Raw genomic sequence first — 17,827 nt, forward strand, 5'->3', positions numbered from 1 at the left:
ACAACTCCCCAATTAGATCTGTGTGCGTGCGTGTGTGTGTGTGTGTGTGTGTGTGTGTGTGTGTGTGTGTGTGTGTGTGTGTGGCAGATCAGCTGGCCGTGACAGGGTCTGAAAGGTGTGTTTGTTTGTCCCTGCATGTCTGTGTGTGTGTTTGTATGAGTGCATCTCCCAGCACGCGCCACCACACGCTCCCTCCCTCCTCCCTCCTCCTCCTCTATTTGGCTCGCTCACCCAAACAAACCACGCGCTAATTGCCATCTCTGGAAAGCCACTTCTTCTGAACAAGTGTCAATTGGATGACAATTTACACGCGACACTTGAGGAGAGCGGGTGTTTGAGAGCTGAGCTGGTTTAATAACGGAGACTTATTATTGTACTGGATGCATCATGCAGTGATCAGGAGAGAGAGGGAAAGGGAGAGAGAAAAGAAGGAAAGAGTCACGGTGTTTCTGGAGGCTGAAGTTAAGGAGAAAGGGATGATTAGACAGAAAAAGAAAGTGAAAGAGAGCGTTAGAATTCTTAAAGCACCTCATTAAAAAATGCACAGCTCTCTGTATAACTTTCTGACTCCTGCTCTCCAGATCGTGATAATGAAGACAAAGAGCGGTGTGTTTGACTCACATCCCATCCCTCCCCTTTACAGGCCTAATCAGTGTTATCTCATCACCGGCCCAAGGTCTGTGTGTGCGTTTGCATCTACTTGTGTGTGTAGGGGTGCATCAATAATATATTGTTCGTGTTTTTGTGTGAGTGTAGTTCAGTGTTTTTGTGTGTGTGTGTGTGTGCCGGATAAATAAGATGAAGATGCTGTTTCCCGCAGGGTGCTATCTGTGCCTCTCTAATGTAGGGTAGGACTTCATTGGATTAGAAAAGAGTACATCTGTGCGTGTGTGTGCGCTTGTGTATGTGTGCGCACAGTCCCCCGTTGCTCCTGTACCGCTCAGGGCATAAATACCTGTCAGAGACAATTAGATCCTGATTGATTTTCTAAAGCTCTCTTTGATTGTGCCAATTTCTGTCCCCTTTCACCTGCAAATGACTCCGAGAAGAAGAATGGGACTTCAGGTTTTTTGTGTGCGGGAAAGTCATCTGAAGGTCGGTCAGGGCGACAGTGTTCCCCTGGTCATTTTTGACCTTGACTTGCAGCATCGTATTAAAGAGGTTACATTCATTGTGGGTTTATGGAAGCTGTTCCGGGACACATAGGGGTCCTTTGGTGGGACAAATTTAAAGATCATTATTTTGTTATTAGGTCATTGGCTAGTTAAACAATTTATTAACTGAACACTAATATCTGTGCGTGTATGTGTGTGTGTGTGTGTGTCTGTGTGTGCAGACAAGAAGCCCAGAGGAGGCTGCAGTCCCACTGAAGCACCAGCTGCTGCAGGTTATCGTGAGAGTACTCCAATATCGTATGCTTCTCACAGGTAACACACAAAAAACACGCCTGTGCAAAGTACTCTTTAAAGCAAGGTCATGTCAATGTTGCTGAATAGCAGCCAATGAGGCATGGTGTAGCAATTAAGGCATAATAATTAGTTCTAAAACTAAGTGTAGCAGCAGCAAAGGCAGAGAAGAGTCTGGAAATGACACAGCTGAGGTTTGCTAACGTTAGCTTACAGTAGCCATCGTTAGCTACCGCTCAAACAGCTAACCGAGTTAAGCTATAGTATCAAAACCCTGGCGTTTTACTGCTACAACTGAAGACAACAAGGTTGTGTTTTATTTCTTATGAATGTTTCTAAGTTTTCGTAAAAGAAAATAATTTTCTTCTACATACAACATTAGACAAGAACAGAATATTAGCATAATGTGCAGGATTAGCCTCATGCACTGGGCAAGCTGCTCTTGCAGACAGTTAAAAATGTTCATAGGTTTTCTTGTTAGGCTTTAAATTGTGTTCAAATAATCTGTTTTAAGACTGCTGTATGTTTCTTCTCCAGATTATCTGAACAACCTCTCTCCTGATTCAAAGGAATATGAGGACACACAAGGTAAACCTGCTGAATGGATCTCTGTGATATTCATAATCAGAGCATGATACTGATGTCTTTTTAGCAGTCAAACACATAGAGACACTTAGACGCTGCAGCTGCTGGACATGTATCAGGCCCTAGTTGTTGAGTCACAGTTACTGAGTGTTTCTTAACTGAATTTGGTTGTGCATAATCTCTCTTTCTCTCTCTGTTTGTGTTGCAGCTGCCTTGGTGATCGTGTCCGAGGTTGCAGACCAGGCCAACGACAATCTGAAACAGGGGGTGAGTTTACTTTGGATACGCTCCATGTGTTTAGATCATCCAGACTGTTTAGCTCCTGTTGTGTGATGTATTCACTGCCCAGCGTGCGGCTATTCAGACACGTCTTTATATTCCGCTTGGCAATGAAAGAGCAATTTTGGGAAGGAGATCAGGCGTGAAGAAGTAAGACAGCCGAGGTTTCGCTGTGTATGAATCCCTCTTCTTAATGACGTGCCGGAGTGAAGGAGAGGTCTATCCCTCTTTGCTGCTGGCCTTTTCAGCTTGTTGATTAACACAAGGGGCGAGGAAAGATGATGTCATCAGAAGTCCCAGGTGTATCATTACAAAGGGAGCAGTGTAAGGGTGGACAAGAAGTGTGCTCCCCCTCAAACATGAGCAGTTCATAGAGATAATTCACCCTTAACCCTCCCCCCAACATCTTTCTCGCCTCACTGTCAGGATCCCTTGTGCCTCACTTTGGCTCTCCTCCTCTGTTTATCACACTGGCTTTTTTTTTCTCTTCCATGCACATGCACCGACACACACGCACACAGGCTGACAGACATGGAAACACAGGATCCCTGTATCTCTATCCCCCTATTCAGTTTTCAGTATCTCATCCCTTTCCGCCTCCCTCCCTTTCATTCACAAACAAACAGGGACAGTTTCATTCTCTGTCTCCTCTTCCGTCCATCACTGGATAATCTCTCTCTATCTCCGCGCTCTCTCTACCCCCTCAGGAGAACCTGCTGCGCCTGGTCCACATAGAGTACAGCGTGAAGGGCAAGAGGGAACTCCTGAAGCCCGGAAGGGTGAGCACCACTTAGCTGCTTCTGGCCAGTGTTACTGTTTCACAATCAAAACACAGCATTTGAAGGCCCTCACAGGGTTGAAAACATGGTTGATGTTAGCAACAGTTTAACTTTTTAACATGCCTGTTTTTTCCTATGTGTGTTATTTATTTTGGCAGATGTTTGTCAAAGAGGGAACACTTATGAAGGTCTCAAGGAAGAGCAGGCAGCCCCGACACCTGTTTCTGGTAATATTTTTATCTCCTTTACATACGACTCTAATTCTCTCATATTATTTGATAGTCAAGGTAATGTTATGGCCTTTTAAATCCTTTCCCCGCATTTTTCCCTTCTATAGTTTCAAGTGATAATTTGACAACCTGGGTAGTATGCTCATTAGCTCCTTAGCTGGAAGTTACATAAGATCCGTTCTACTCCCATATCTAAACAGCCTACAGCTAACAAGTGATTAGCTTAGATTAGCATAAAGACAGCAAGCCTGGCTTTGTCCATAGATTAAAAATATCTGCCTGCTAACACCTTTAAATTCCACCTATTAGCACATTTATATTATATTGTGTAAAAATGACAAGTTGTGATGTTACTAAGGGTAATGTACCAGGTCTGAAGCAGTGACTCTCTGGAGTCCGTAGTTTTCTGCCAACCAAACAGAGACACAAAGCAACGCTAGCTGTTTTCCCTGTTTTAGTCTCTATAGCATGCTAACGGCCTGCTGGCACTAGCTAAAATTTCAATGACAGATACCTTTTAAGTCCTGTTTTGGCCCTTTGTTCCCTTCCAAAGTTTTAAATGATAATTTGACATTTTTGGGAAATATCGTAATTAACTCCAGTGCTGAAAGTTAGACAAGAAGATCTATACCGCTCCCATATTTATCTGTTCAACGTTATTCTACAGCTAGCAAGTGATTAGCTTAGATTGGCTTAAAGACAGCATGCCTGGCTCTGTCCAAAAAGTCTACCTACTATCACCATTTAATTTTCTTCTGTGGAAAAAAAGGCAATTTATGGTGTTGTGAAGAGTTCTGTGCATTTTTTGGTCTGAAGCACTGGCTTTCTGGAGTCTGTAGTTTACTTTATGTAGACGTACAGCAGCCGTTTTTCCCTGTTCTCAGTCCCTGTAGCATGCTAACTGCCTGCTAGCACTAGCTCAAAATTTGAGAGACACATGAGAGTGATTTCAATCTTCTCTTCTTACTGTACACATAAAAGCAAGTAAGTGGATTTCCCTAAATGTCAAATTCCTTTCTGTCGGTTGTTATTATCATCCCGAACTGTCTGTCTACATTCCTTATTAGCTTGAGTATTCAAAGTCTCTATTTTAACAAACTTCATATTTCAATCACTATAAGTTTGTTGTTAAATCATTGCTACATCAGCGATTTGAAATGGGGCAGTGCCGCAGAAAACACCTGCTGTATCACTGAAAGAACAGCGAAAACAAAGTTAGTGCTGTCTGCGAATATATGGGGGAATTTTGGGCGGAGGTCAGACCGCGAGCTAGGTGAGGTTCAGAGGGAAGGGACCGAGGCCAAGGCTGTTAGACCTCCACTTGGCACCACACCCATCAAGAGAGGGCCTCCCTCGCCGTTCTTCTCCTCTCCTCTCCTCCCCTCTCAGCGCTTGTTTTCCAGGGCCCCACTTCCTTACAGGATGTTTGGTGTGGGTCACTGGATGCCGGCTTCCTGTGTATTGGGAGGGGACTGACAGCAAAGTGAAGGCCAGACACCCTGTAGAATGCAGGGAGGAGGTGGAGGAGGCGGAGGAGGGGTGGTGGTGCTACACAAACACATAACGTGAAATAGAGAAGCCCACTCTATTGTTTCATGTGCAGCCTGTGCTGTCTCATGTTATGAATTATGCTCAAGCTACATATATCCGCAGGAGCTATATTTATGATTCTGGCTTATACTATTTGATCTAATAAGAATAAAACGTCAAGATTTCATTTTATTCATCTTTATTTCGCTCTATTTCATTGCTCTCCCAGTCCGTCCAAACAGGATTGCAGCTGAGTGATAGCTGAAAAGGTTTGGTGGATGATACTTGTAGGCTATTAGGGTTCTATGGCCATTCGCTCCCTTGAAGCTGATGGCTTCAGTGGGTCAGTTGTTATTTATGGGCTTTTAAGGAAAGAGATTCCAAACAACAGTGAAGATGAAAGCCATCACTCACCTCAGCGACAGAGAGAAGCTGCCGTGTCACAAGCCTGTGATGAAAGAAGAAAGAGAAGAGGGGTGGATAAGTGAGGGAAGGGATTAGAGGAAGGATGGAGATACAGAGAGCTGCCAAAGGGAAGAGAGTGTGAGAAAGAGGCAGGTGAGGGGTTATTAAAGGAGATGAAATGCCACTGTTTAAAGAGGAAATGTCTTAGGTGCAAAGGAGTTGGTACATGTTGTGTCTCATCTGGGAAAATCGTTTGTGAAATCTGTTAACTTGTCTGGCGTTCTCTGGAAAGACTTCCTGTAAATGAGCAGCGCAGGGTGGAGCAGACAAACTGTAGTGGCTTTAACCCAGAGGTCGCGGGCTTGGCTATCATGCACTGTTTTGTCTCCAGCCAGTGAGCCTGTTGCTGCGGCTGTTTGTGTTGTTGTTGTGGTTAAGGTGGCCGGTTCCACCCAGTCCTGGTTCTCAGTGCAGCCTGTGAAGTGCTGGGAGTGTGAGTGGAGGCCTGGAGCCCGGAGCAGGGTGGAGAATTCCTGGATGCTGCCTTTACGGCCCCAGCGGATGTTTAGAGCACACATTAGGTGTGACCAATGATGTCATCTCTTTTGTCTGGGAAAATATGAAATACCTCTCACAACACAATGGACTCTTAGTGTGTTCACAGGATCACAATATGTTTGGTCTGACAAGCAAATAAACACTTTTAATGCCTTTTTTGTTGTTGTGTGCATATATGGGAATTTTGTGCTGAGGGGCTGCTCAGATGTGTGAATGCTGTGAAAGGAAACTAGGTAATTTGCACAGAAACTTGCTTTCAAGAAAAAAGTAACACTGCCACCTTGTGGTAATTAGGGGTATTGTATATGAACAGTTGAATAGCTGGTAATTAAGGTGTCATTCATAAAACAAAGAATTCCAAATCTAATTTATCTACTCTGTTAATGAACACAATATGAACAAATAACTGAAATTATAATATAATTTCCCTTTTTTCTTTTCTTTATCAGATGAATGATATAATGCTGTACACCTACCCTCAGCAGGACGGCAAATACAGGCTGAAGAACACTCTCTCTCTGTCTGGGATGAAGGTAGCCAACTTTTCTGTTCTCTGATGATCTCAGCTCATCCCCAAAGCTCGCTGTTGTCTTTGTCTTTTGGATTTTGGCTAAGCTTTGATGTGTTTCCATGATGTGTCTCATACAGGTGAGCAAACCTCTCCTAGACGATGTCCTGAACTGTCTCCGGATTGAAGTGTCTGACATCACTATTACACTCTCAGCCAGGTGAGCGTCTGACCTCAATAACCTTGAAATGTACAGCGTGAAGTTGTTAATGATTTGAACAAGACACCTTTTCTCTTGTAAGTCTCCTGTTGACCCCGGACTGTTTGTCTCTCCAGTTCGGTTGGAGAGAGGGAGGACTGGTTCCATACATTGAGTCGAGCTATAGCTGACCATGCTGCCGGACTCTGTACATTTGGTGGACCCTGCAGTGAGGTAAGAAAGTTAAGGATCTGATAAAGTTTAAGTTAATTTTGAAGTAGGTTCCGTTTTGTAACCCCCAGCTTCTGTCCTGACACATGCAGTAACATCTACCTCTTAAATCCCAACAACATGCCAACCTTGTGTAATACACTCTATGTCTCCAAAGGCCCGTGAGAAGTTGTGGATGGCGCTGGGTGAGGCTGCTCCGGTGCTGGTGCCAGTTTCTCATGTGATGATGTGCATGAACTGTGCCTCTGACTTCAGCCTCACGCTAAGAAGACACCACTGCAACGCCTGTGGCAAGGTCACATCCAGAGATTTACTAAAGTTTTGTTTCACTTTCATGAATACCAAAGTTTAGGAGAGTACTCGCTGATTAAAGAATCGCTATATATATATTAAAACCATTTTTTCACATTCATTCCGGCTTCGTAGAGACAAAAGCTGGTTTACCAAACAAGTTATATGCTTTAAAAAGATATATATTCTAAATGTAGTGCTTTTATCTGTTATTGTTGTTGCAAATGGTCGTTTTCTTTTGGTTCAAATATCAGAACGTAAGATATCTCACGGACACACGATGCTGTCTGTCTAAGGTTTTTAAATGGTTTGTATTTCGTCTCTCTGTGCAGGTGGTGTGCCGTGCTTGTTCCAGAAACAGATACCCACTGAAGTACCTCAAAGACAGGGTGGCCAAAGTGTGTGACCACTGCTATGCTGAGCTCAGGAAAAGAGGTGAATCTCAGCTTTCTGTGTGTAGAAGTTTTCTGGCTGTTGGGGAAGTACATTGGAAAGAAAAATAATGTGGTGTGTATCTTCCTCTTTAATTTGGTATTACCTGTGTGTTTATGTGTATAGGAGGCAGCGTGTCAGGGGCGTGTGGTAACACCAGCCCTCGGAGTAACCGGGCCAGCCGTCCTCTCTCTGCCGTATTCCAGAGCCTGCAGCCGCCCAGTTTGTGGAAGAGCAGGAAGAGTACCTCTTCTCTTAACCAGGTGGACTACACTTCCCATCTGTACTTTTAATACATTACAAACAATGCATTTGAAAAACCTGACAGTGTGCCATACAGGCCCAATTAAGATAATAATGCATCACACATATAATCTCAGTAAATCCATTAACAAATCTCATTGTAAATATTGTCAAGATAGACGTTAGTGAAAGAATTGTTTGTCTCAAGTTTATTGTTTTGTTTGAATAAAAAAGCAACAAAGGCTGGTGTAATCTGGGCATGAGGCTGTACAGGTCACCCTGATACAGAAATTCACTAATCTGTGTCGGAAAAGAAAGTACAGAACTGGGAATCTAATTGGAATAACTTGCACCAGCAGACATCCTTTTACAATATCAGAAGCACCCCTGAGAAGGGGCCTTTATTCCAATAACCTTTATTATTTAGTTAGTAAATAATGTTCTCGGGCAGATTAAGTGTATCCTTGAGCTCTAACAAATGTCATGAGTACCTTTTGTCCATCAGAAAACTTTTTCTACCTTTGTTTGCACATCAGTGTTTTGTGTCAGCCTGTAGATCCTTGGAGGACAGGCCTTTGACAGCTCACAGTCACAGTAATGTGTCTCATGTCACACCCAAGCGTGCACACATGTGCATCAATGTTTGTTATCCAGGGAAGTTTAAGTGGCATAATAAGGTGTTCCCTGACCGGGAATCGAACCCGGGCCGCGGCGGTGAGAGCGCCGAATCCTAACCACTAGACCACCAGGGACCTGCAGGAGTATGTGGCAAAGTTGTTTAGTCGAATGTCTGGTATGTCTGACATCTGATCAGCTGTTCATGTCAGTGTGCAGTGAAAACAGCCGCCAGCAGGGCTCACTATCTCTCTGACTTCTGGTGTTAGACGGACTAAGAGGAATGAAAAGCAACTTTCATCCTGCAATTAAAAATAAACATTTTCATCATTTTGTAGTTTGTGCCTGCATCTGTGTATGTGCATTAATGAATTATTATTTGTGTCTAATACCAAATGCATTTTATCAGGTGGCTCTTGCTGTGGAGGGCTCCACCATGAGTGGCAGCCTGCAGCGGCGGAAGAAGAGCAAGAGGAAGTGGAAGCGGCTGTGGTTCCTCCTCAAAGACAAGGTGCTCTACACCTTCACAGCCCGTGAGGTGAGGGGGCACAGAGTCTCCCACACCAGCCCCAAAATCACACACACACTCTCATGATCTATTGATTGCACCCTTTGTCTATCCTTCTTCTTCACATCTTGCCAGTGCAATACAGAACTTTTTAACACTCACATTTCCACTGTTCCACCTTTCCTCCCGGGCAGGACTTTTCATGTGACTAATGAAGGGATTCTCTGTGCCCTCTCTGCTTTTTTTGACCAGTGTTGCAGCGCTCTCTTCTTCTTTCTTCTTTAAGCATTCTTATTTGCATATTTCTGATTACTATTGGAGGTGTTAAACTTGTATGCCTGTGTTTGATGGCTCTGGTCTTTTTTTAGGATAAAGTGGCTTCAGAGAGTCTACCGCTACAGGGCTTCACTGTTAAACTGACTCAGAGGCCAGAGGGAGAGGAGAGCAGCAACATGTTCCACCTCTACCACAAGAAAACCCTGTACTACACCTTTAGGGCTGACGATCAACAGACTGCGCGCAGGTCAGTACTGGTGTGGTTTCCATTGTAGCTTCTACTTTACTATGAAAAGCATGTTCCCTGACCGGGAATCGAACCCGGGCCGCGGCGGTGAGAGCGCCGAATCCTAACCACTAGACCACCAGGGACCTGTGAGTCTACATGTAGTTGGCATGTGTGGCATGTGGGACTGCAGGCGGGGGGGGTTTTAACTGCCCTGCATGTGAAGTACTGTGCCTCCATAGTGTACTTTCCTCTCACTCTAATAAGAGCCGTATGTCTGATAGAAGATAGCTGTCCTAAGTGATGGTAAGAATGACATCATATTACTTGATTAGTTTACTAATCAAGTCGACAGAACATGTTCATCAAAGGGCATTAGCTTTATTCATCTCATTCAACTTGTAAAGGAGGAGGAACCAATTATCATACTGGCTTTAGAAGGATTAGCTTGTTGCTTGCTGTCATTTTCGTTATCCCAGGGTTCCCTGTAAAAAGAGTTACAAGGAGTGTTGAGTGTATACCCTAATACATAGTGTAAATCAGCAAATATATCAGCTAGTATTCACTTATTGCAGATATAGTGATTTCAATGCTCAATGGAAAACCATTTGCTATACAGGAATGTACATCTGGCAGAAACACTGTCTCCATAGTTTGTCCATCAGCTTGTCAAAGTTGACCTCGTTATAAGTGTCCCGCTTATAATGTACAGTAGTACGTTTTTTAAATCTAAGGGGTTTGTATGAATCTTGTCTGGTATAAAATTATACTCTGAATAATGTGAATATCAGTACTAGGCTCAAAACTTTAGTATTAGTCGGGGTAAATAATGTTTGTAGTTTTCAAAGCAGAAGTATCTCATTTCTTTAAAGGAGGAAAACAGGACAAAAAGGGGAAATAATGGAGACGGACAAGACAAATGATACACCACAAAAAGTTGTGAACAAACCAGAGAATTAAAGAAAACAAATATTTGTACTTATTGTACTGGTATTTATTGGCAAAATACTATTAATATATGTATATCAATTTTCTTAATAAAGTCAGTTTAAAGTTTTAATGCTATGTAGTAGATATAAAATTCCTAACATCTAATCCCTGGTATGGGTAAAGCTCCAAAAGAGTTCCTTTCCTCTATAATCTACCACTTCCTAAAAATGTGTAAGCCCAGGCCAAACAAAGAGGGCATTGTGCAACAGTTTTCATAGGCTAAACCCTTCTGTCTGTGATTTGTGAACTGTCTTTGTCATGTAATTAGTGTTTCACGAACCATTGTGCTATAACGTTGCTTTTCCTTGTGTTTCAGATGGGTCAATGCCATGGAGGAGGCCACTGTTTTATAGCAGCTGCTCAGTTAAACGAACACGCCCCGCCGTCTGTGACTGCTACAACACAACATAGCTACCTGCTGCATCTGAACTCAGACCATCAGGAAGGATTTATCACGTCTCACCGGCTGCGGAATATCATGACAATGTAAAAATGTGACAATTTAATCACCAGTAGACTTAGTCTTAGACAAGGCTGCCACCCAGTGGTAGGGAGGTCAAAGTGCAGGCGTCAGAGGGCTGCTACCACATGGAAAAGAGAAGAGGAAACTAGTTCACATATTTTAAGGGCAGCTTGGATATTTCACATGTTTCATTCAAACATTTTGTGTTCTGTTTCACCCTTTTACAAGGACTGTCCAATGAAAGGATTCTCTCCAACTCAACTTCTGCTATTTTATGTCGTCTTTTACATGAGGTTCCACTGGATTATTTAACCACTCGTTTTTTATCTGCAAGAAAACAACACATTCTTTATTTTTATATGTGTGACAGTCACCCATCCTGTGGTCTCTTAAGAGTTAAACTTCACTTTGAAAAAACATTAAAAAAAACAACCTATGCTGTGATGTTATTCACAGCTAGAAAAAGGGAAAATATTGGTCAACATTTTAAAGAGGTATTTGGTATTTGAAATACATATTGTGAATTAAACTGCAGAAATAACTGAATTGTATAAACTGCAGAAATAACTGAATTGTATGACTTGTTTGTATAGAAAAGATGTTACATGATGTTCTAAGTCTGAGGTCATTTTAATCCTCATGGTGTGTGTACATTATACTACTTGTGTTACTCTTGTAATGACTCTCAGCATGACATCTTCTCCACAGTATTTCTTTACAGATGCAAACTTCTTAAGATTCTTTCTATTTGAATGTTTAAGTTTTGACAAATGTTTCATACAGTTCTGAAGTGCCAATTGATTTCTTCCAGTTGAATGCAGTGCAATTTGCAAATGATGATGAATGTGCCTGTAATGAAATTGTCTTTATGTTATCAAAGTACTGTACTGCTGTCGTGTCTCCCGAAGAGACCATGATTCCATTTGATTTTTATCTACTCTTATATACTGAAACCTTGTAGTATTTTGAACAGTACAGTTACAGTACAGTAACATAAGAATATACTATAGTGCCCTTTTTATTATTGCCTTTTCCCAATGCTGTATATACATCGCTAGATAAAATCATACTTCAACCACTTCTGAATAAAACTACTGAATAAAAGCCATCTTCACACTAGCTTCTATAATCTGTCAGTGCTGGAGTCATCTGAGCCGCCTGTGTGTTCAGCACATTCAGACACTGGACTTTTTTCTTTACATAATCAGTCATCCATCTCTTCAGAAACCTAAAGGCATTATCTGCTCCTTTCAGAATGCAGCTGTACAACATGTCAACCCGTCAAACTACATTATTTCCAAAGCACACATTGTTCATCGAGTACTGTTCAGCTTTTCTACCATTTCTTATGTGCCATACCTATTGCAGTTTTATGGATTGTACCTCTTGCATATAGTGTATTGTAAATGTTTATGTATATAGAAACATATAAAAATAAACTCCTTTAAAATGTTTACTTAATGTTTTTCACATTGCACTTTAATCTGTTTCTTTATTGTAGGTTACAAAACATAAACTGAGTGGACCCATTAATATGTACAATTGTAAATTTTCAATACAGTAGCTCCTTCATAATTGTTACCTTTATGGAGCAAAATATTCCTCTTTTGTTAAAATATGTCACAAAGGTTCACTTTGGGGTTTCAACTTAAGTTGCATAATGTTATATACCATTGCATTTTATCATAGGGTCTTCGTGTTATTCAGTCTCCCTACTCATCTGCTTTAACTACATAACTGCAGATGAAGAAGGAGACACATCTGAAAGGTTAAAATAATGTACAAGTCAGTACAGGAACACTGCACATTCAATAAGGTGTTACACAGTAGTTCTATCAACTGTCTGTGTTTATCTGTTATAAGTTATGAATAGTGTGATGGCGTTCAAAACAGCACATAATGTACCTGGCTGTAACCATTGTTTGTGATGTGATATGGTAAACACAGTTTGTTTAAATGTCTCCTTCAGCCAGCAGAGGGCAGCATTACATTATGCCAATCACATATCATTTGAAGTATCACACATGCTGCTGAGTGAAATCTTATGGGATCTCCTGAATATTTCTTTTAGTCCGCCACTATTAACTTTGGGGATGTTGAGTTTACAAACTTTAAAGAAAAATAAGATGATGTTACAGAGGATTCATTTTTATTTGCAGACCAAATTTCACTGGATGCCTCGAACTAAAAGCCCATGTAGTACTTTTTTTCAATTATTGACAGACATTTATCAGACAGATATAAACTTGAAGAATCAGTCTTCATATTGATTTGTATCATCTACCTACTTGGAGTTCTTTAAGCATTCTTATTTGCATATTTCTGATTACTATTGGAGGTGTTAAACTTGTATGCCTGTGTTTGATGGCTCTGGCCTTTTTTTAGGATAAAGTGGCTTCAGAGAGTCTACCGCTGCAGGGCTTCATTGTTAAACTGACTCAGAGGCCAGAGGGAGAGGAGAGCAGCAACATGTTCCACCTCTACCACAAGAAAACCCTGTACTACACCTTTAGGGCTGACGATCAACACACTGCACGCTGGTCAGTACTGGTGTGGTTTCCATTGTAGCTTCTACCTTGCGTTGGGTCTGCAGTGTCTATGAAAAGCTTGCAGGAAATGTATGTGACTTTTATTTTTAAAAGCTTTTTGTCAGTGTTGTTATGGGGTTTTGCAGTGAGAGGTCAGGGAACAGAAAGTAACTTTAGCCCTGTATCCTTGGTGTACATCAACCAATAAGAGTGTCAGCAAAAAACTACTGTGACATCTTGAGACTTCAGATTGCCATATATGTATAATTCTAAACAACAATGATTCGCCCCCTAAAAATAAGAACTACTGCGTATGTTAAACCATGAATGTAACCATTAATGTACATAAGTCATGCCATCCAGACCAGGAGTAAGCAGTGCTGCATTCCTTTAATTTTCACCACTCTGACTCAAGGGAGGCAATCTAATCCTGGGTTAGATTAAGGTCACTAATTTGTATTGCCTCGGGGGATTACACATCATAACTGCTAACTGTTGCTTTGTTGCTGATGATGTAATTTGGCTAAATAAAAGATCCACATTCAGGTCTACTATAGGGAGGGACCATAATCCGCCTTTCTTTTCTCCTGCTGTAAACCTTGCAGCCCCAGACAGACTGCTGGGTAATACAAGCCTTTGCAGATAAGTTAATGAGTTCGACTAAAGAATTCCACAGAGCCAAAACAAGTCAGACTGCAGTGGACCGCGACCAGGAAAGCAGTTGCTAGCATGAATAATTAAAGACTATGAAACAGCACAAAACATTAAGGGTCTATTTTAACATCTGCAATATTAATGAATGCAGATTAACTAGAGCAGTCCTGGTGTGACTTCCTAATAAAGAAAAGAAAAGGGATGTCGGTTAATTTATCAGCCTGTACAAGTCCTTAGATGATATGATTGGCTTATTAATAATTTTCAAGGTTGTCAATATAACAAAAACAGAGGAAGGGAACAGAGGAGAGTGCTTTGTGAGTGTTACTGAATACAGAGTCAAACCGTGAGATCACTTCCAATTAGAAGAGTAAAGATGAAGTGATTGCATGTCAGTCAGAAAGTAGGCAGAACAGAAAATAGGAAGATTGGGGTTGCTCTAGATACTTGATCCCAGGAGTGTCAATGACCCAATACCACAATAGTGACAAAAGAGAGAGAAGTGAGAAAGGGACTGAAAGCAAGCAAAGTTGTTCATTCCATCAAGAACCTTAAAGTTATAGACTTGTCTTGTCTTCCCTTGTCTTGATGGGAGCATGACCCCTGTCAGTCTCACGGTCTCTCACACTTGCAAACACATTCACAAAACCTTTATTTAGTAGCAGGGAACCAGAGATGCAGAGAGTGATTGGGTATCTGTTCATGTGTTTGAATTAATAGCCTTCAATTTCTGCAGTCTCTGCAAAATGTAAGAAAAGGACTCCTAAAAATAGTAGAAGGACAGCTTCTCCTTGCATACACTCAAAAAGTTTGACATTCAGGAAGCCAATAATATGTCAGAAATCTAATAGAGAGCCTGTATAGCAGCGCCAAAACATCAATACAACGCAGGTGAAAAAGTACAAGCTTAAACAAACAGATTAATCAGTAAGCGTAAAGGAATTGTGTAAGATTTCATAGGAAGAACTAAGCCACAAAACAACTTGGAACAGAACAGTTCAAAGTTGTATTTAAAAGATCAGATAGTGATACCTCCTGTATGCCGATGCGTCATAAGGAGCCTTTTTTTCCTGGTTTAGCAGGCTTGATGACATGTGTGACAGGTGAGCAACTTTCCATGCTGTCATCTATAAATGCTTTGTTTACAAGTTAATGGTGGTTGCAGCATTGGAGTCAAAGACACATTTCCCCACCGGGAGTGGAGGTGGCAGTTTAATAAAATATGAGTAATACAAAGAGGTATATCGTATGGTTTCGTATGGTATGGTATGGTATGGTATCGTTTGGTATGGTATCGTATAGGTGTAGTATGGTATGGTATTGTATGGTATCGTTTGGTATCGTATGGTATAGTATAGTATGGTATCGTCTGGTTTCATATGGTATCGTACGGTATTGTATGGTACAGTATGGTATCATATATTATAGTATGGTACAGTATGGTATCATATGGTATAGTATGGTATAGTATGTTATCATTTGGTATAGTATGGTATTGTCTGGTATAATATGGTATAGTATGGTATCATATGGTAAAGTATGGTATTGTCTTGTTTCATATGGTATAGTATGGTATCATATGGTATAGTATGGTATCGAATTGTATGGTATCGTATGGTGTAGTATGGTGTAGTATGGTATTGTATGGTATCATATGGTATAGTATGTTATCATGTGGTATCATGGTATTGTATGGTATTGTATGGTATATTATGGTTTCATATGGTATAGTATGGTATCAAATCATATGGTTTTGCATGGTATTGCATGGTATAGTATGGTATCGTGTGGTATCATATGGTATTGTATGATATAGTATGGTATAGTATAGTTTCATATGGTATAGTATGGTATCGTATCTTTTGGTATAGTATGGTATCGTATCATATGGTATAGTATGGTATCATATGGTATCGTATGATATACTGTGGCATAGTATGGTTTCATATGGTAAAGTATGGTATCGTATCAAATGGAATGATATGGCATGATATGTTGTAGTATGGTATCAAACCTTATTGTATAGTATGGTATAGTATGGTATTGTATGGTATTGTATGGTATCATATGGTATAGTATGGTATCGTATGGTATAGTATGGTATTATAAGGTATAGTATGGTATTGTATGGTATCGCATGGTATAGTATTGCATCGTGTCACATTTATCATATTGCATCTATTGTGTTGGATCTATTATATCGTATCACATGGTATTGCATCAATCATATTGTATCGTAACGTATCATCTATTGTATCGTATCACATCAATCATATCACATCTATTGTATCATGTCATATTGTCTCATATCATGTCAGATTGTTCCAAAGCCCTGCTGATACTGCAATAGCATATTAAACCAGAAATAACACAAACACATTTAAATGTGCTTTTGGCGTTCTTATCAGCTCTAGAGACTAAAGTCACTTTGGCAGTGTCTAAAAAGAGGAAAACAAGGCTAGACTGCTTTTAGAGATAAGCCACAGTCTTGTGAAACATTTTACCAACATTGTGTTGCCATGTTTGAGCCAAGCTGACTGTCTGTCAAAGAAACTGCTCTGGTTTACCTCAAGGCCATTTGAATGAAGAACCTGTTTAACACCTCTTTGTCAACAAACAAGCTGTTCACAGCCTTGAAACATGAAAAAGGCGTGTAAGAAAGAAGATAAGACAAGAGACTGTGAGAGGAAAGAGAGGGAAGGAAATGAGGACAGTTAGAGAAAGGCAGATTTAGTCTGTGGCATGTCTCTTGATGAAAGGACCATTTCTCTCCTTTTTTAGTGATTGTTTTTTTCATCCCTTCCTCCCTCCTTCTCTTCCTCCCTCCCTCTGACTGCTCCTCTCATTACTCACTCTGATGTTTGCCCTGGCACTGCTGGGATGGCAGAAATGGCCATCACAACAGGAACCGTCTGGGTCCCCTGCCTTCTCAAATACAAGTCTAACTCAAACAGAAAACAAGAAGCCAGTAGTTGCATAAAGTCTATGCTGTGTCATGTCTTAGTAGTCGTTTTCTCAGGGTGAAATTACAGCACTCACAGAGACACAACAATCAGGTTTAGTGCTTACAAACTGATCTTACTCCAGATTGAATTGTTATACTACTGATAAAGATGCCTCTCATCTAAATTTTGGAGCGTCAAGGGGTCATTTAGCTCTTCTTAACTTAACTTGATGATCAGAAAAACTACATAGACCTCTGTCCCACATTTCTTCCGCTTAATGATGATAAGAATTTTTTATACTTGCTCGTGCTGAGAAGAAAATCTTACTTCCTCAGTTTAATGTAGTTCCTGTTTTACAAGAGTGCTTTGGTGGGAATAGAAACACAGGAAGAAGTCCCTCAAGTGCAAATCTACTGGACATCAGTATGCAGGATATCAGTTGGCAAAGTCAGAAGCAGGTTTATTTGTTGGGAGGGGCCAGCGAATACCGATCAAAGTCTTTGATAGTTTTATCAGCTGGCAGTTTCATGTTCTAGTGCAGCATGAGATCATCCACAAAGACAGACAGTTTCCAGGAAGAGAAAGTAACGGAAAAAGTCATGTCATGGGGACTTCAAGCTTGTCTTGGGTGTGTTAACTACTGCACAGTGGCCTAATATGGTAAATGGTTCAAATTAGTGGGTGTGTAATTATACTTATTGTCACAACCACAAATGTTAACTTAAAAACACCAAATTGAAATATATTCTTGGCTGCAAACTTTTGTTGACTTGCCTTAGCTCTCTCTGTGTTTTTTAGTGTGTTATAATTTATTGTCCTTGAGTTGTTTTCCTGTGCTCCACATTTTTGTGGTTTGGATACGTTGGTGAGTAACTCCATAGTCTCACTCAGTAATCTCAGTCTGTATTAAACCTTTGTCACCTTTTCTTTATGTCATTGTTATACC

General features: G+C 40.8%; 1 protein-coding gene and 2 non-coding genes across 4 annotated transcripts in view; 1 reads left to right on the top strand and 2 right to left on the bottom strand.

Annotated features, from left to right (window-relative positions):
* fgd5a (FYVE, RhoGEF and PH domain containing 5a) overlaps positions 1-11,952 on the top strand; it is a 33,993-nt gene extending 22,041 nt beyond the window's left edge. Inside the window, exons 8-21 of one of the 2 annotated variants that reach the window (XM_069678879.1) lie at positions 1,337-1,427; positions 1,944-1,994; positions 2,200-2,258; positions 2,978-3,049; positions 3,208-3,276; positions 6,222-6,305; positions 6,421-6,500; positions 6,617-6,713; positions 6,868-7,005; positions 7,334-7,436; positions 7,560-7,696; positions 8,701-8,829; positions 9,168-9,322; positions 10,608-11,952. In XM_069678879.1, the coding sequence (XP_069534980.1) occupies positions 1,337-1,427; positions 1,944-1,994; positions 2,200-2,258; positions 2,978-3,049; positions 3,208-3,276; positions 6,222-6,305; positions 6,421-6,500; positions 6,617-6,713; positions 6,868-7,005; positions 7,334-7,436; positions 7,560-7,696; positions 8,701-8,829; positions 9,168-9,322; positions 10,608-10,644 (1,302 nt within the window). In that variant the 3' untranslated portion in view covers positions 10,645-11,952. The remainder of the gene's footprint in view (positions 1-1,336; positions 1,428-1,943; positions 1,995-2,199; positions 2,259-2,977; positions 3,050-3,207; positions 3,277-6,221; positions 6,306-6,420; positions 6,501-6,616; positions 6,714-6,867; positions 7,006-7,333; positions 7,437-7,559; positions 7,697-8,700; positions 8,830-9,167; positions 9,323-10,607) is intronic. The other variant, XM_069678880.1, reaches the window with a different exon arrangement.
* Positions 8,357-8,428, bottom strand: trnae-cuc (transfer RNA glutamic acid (anticodon CUC)). Its single transcript has one exon. It is a non-coding gene; the product is annotated as a tRNA-Glu (tRNA).
* Positions 9,376-9,447, bottom strand: trnae-cuc (transfer RNA glutamic acid (anticodon CUC)). The gene has a single exon. It is a non-coding gene; the product is annotated as a tRNA-Glu (tRNA).
* Positions 11,953-17,827: the final 5,875 nt, after the last annotated feature.

The sequence above is a fragment of the Semicossyphus pulcher genome, unplaced genomic scaffold, assembly GCF_022749685.1.
Source record: "Semicossyphus pulcher isolate SPU_LCO1_2020_fin unplaced genomic scaffold, fSemPul1.0.p SCAF_3, whole genome shotgun sequence".
NCBI lineage: Eukaryota > Metazoa > Chordata > Actinopteri > Labriformes > Labridae > Semicossyphus > Semicossyphus pulcher.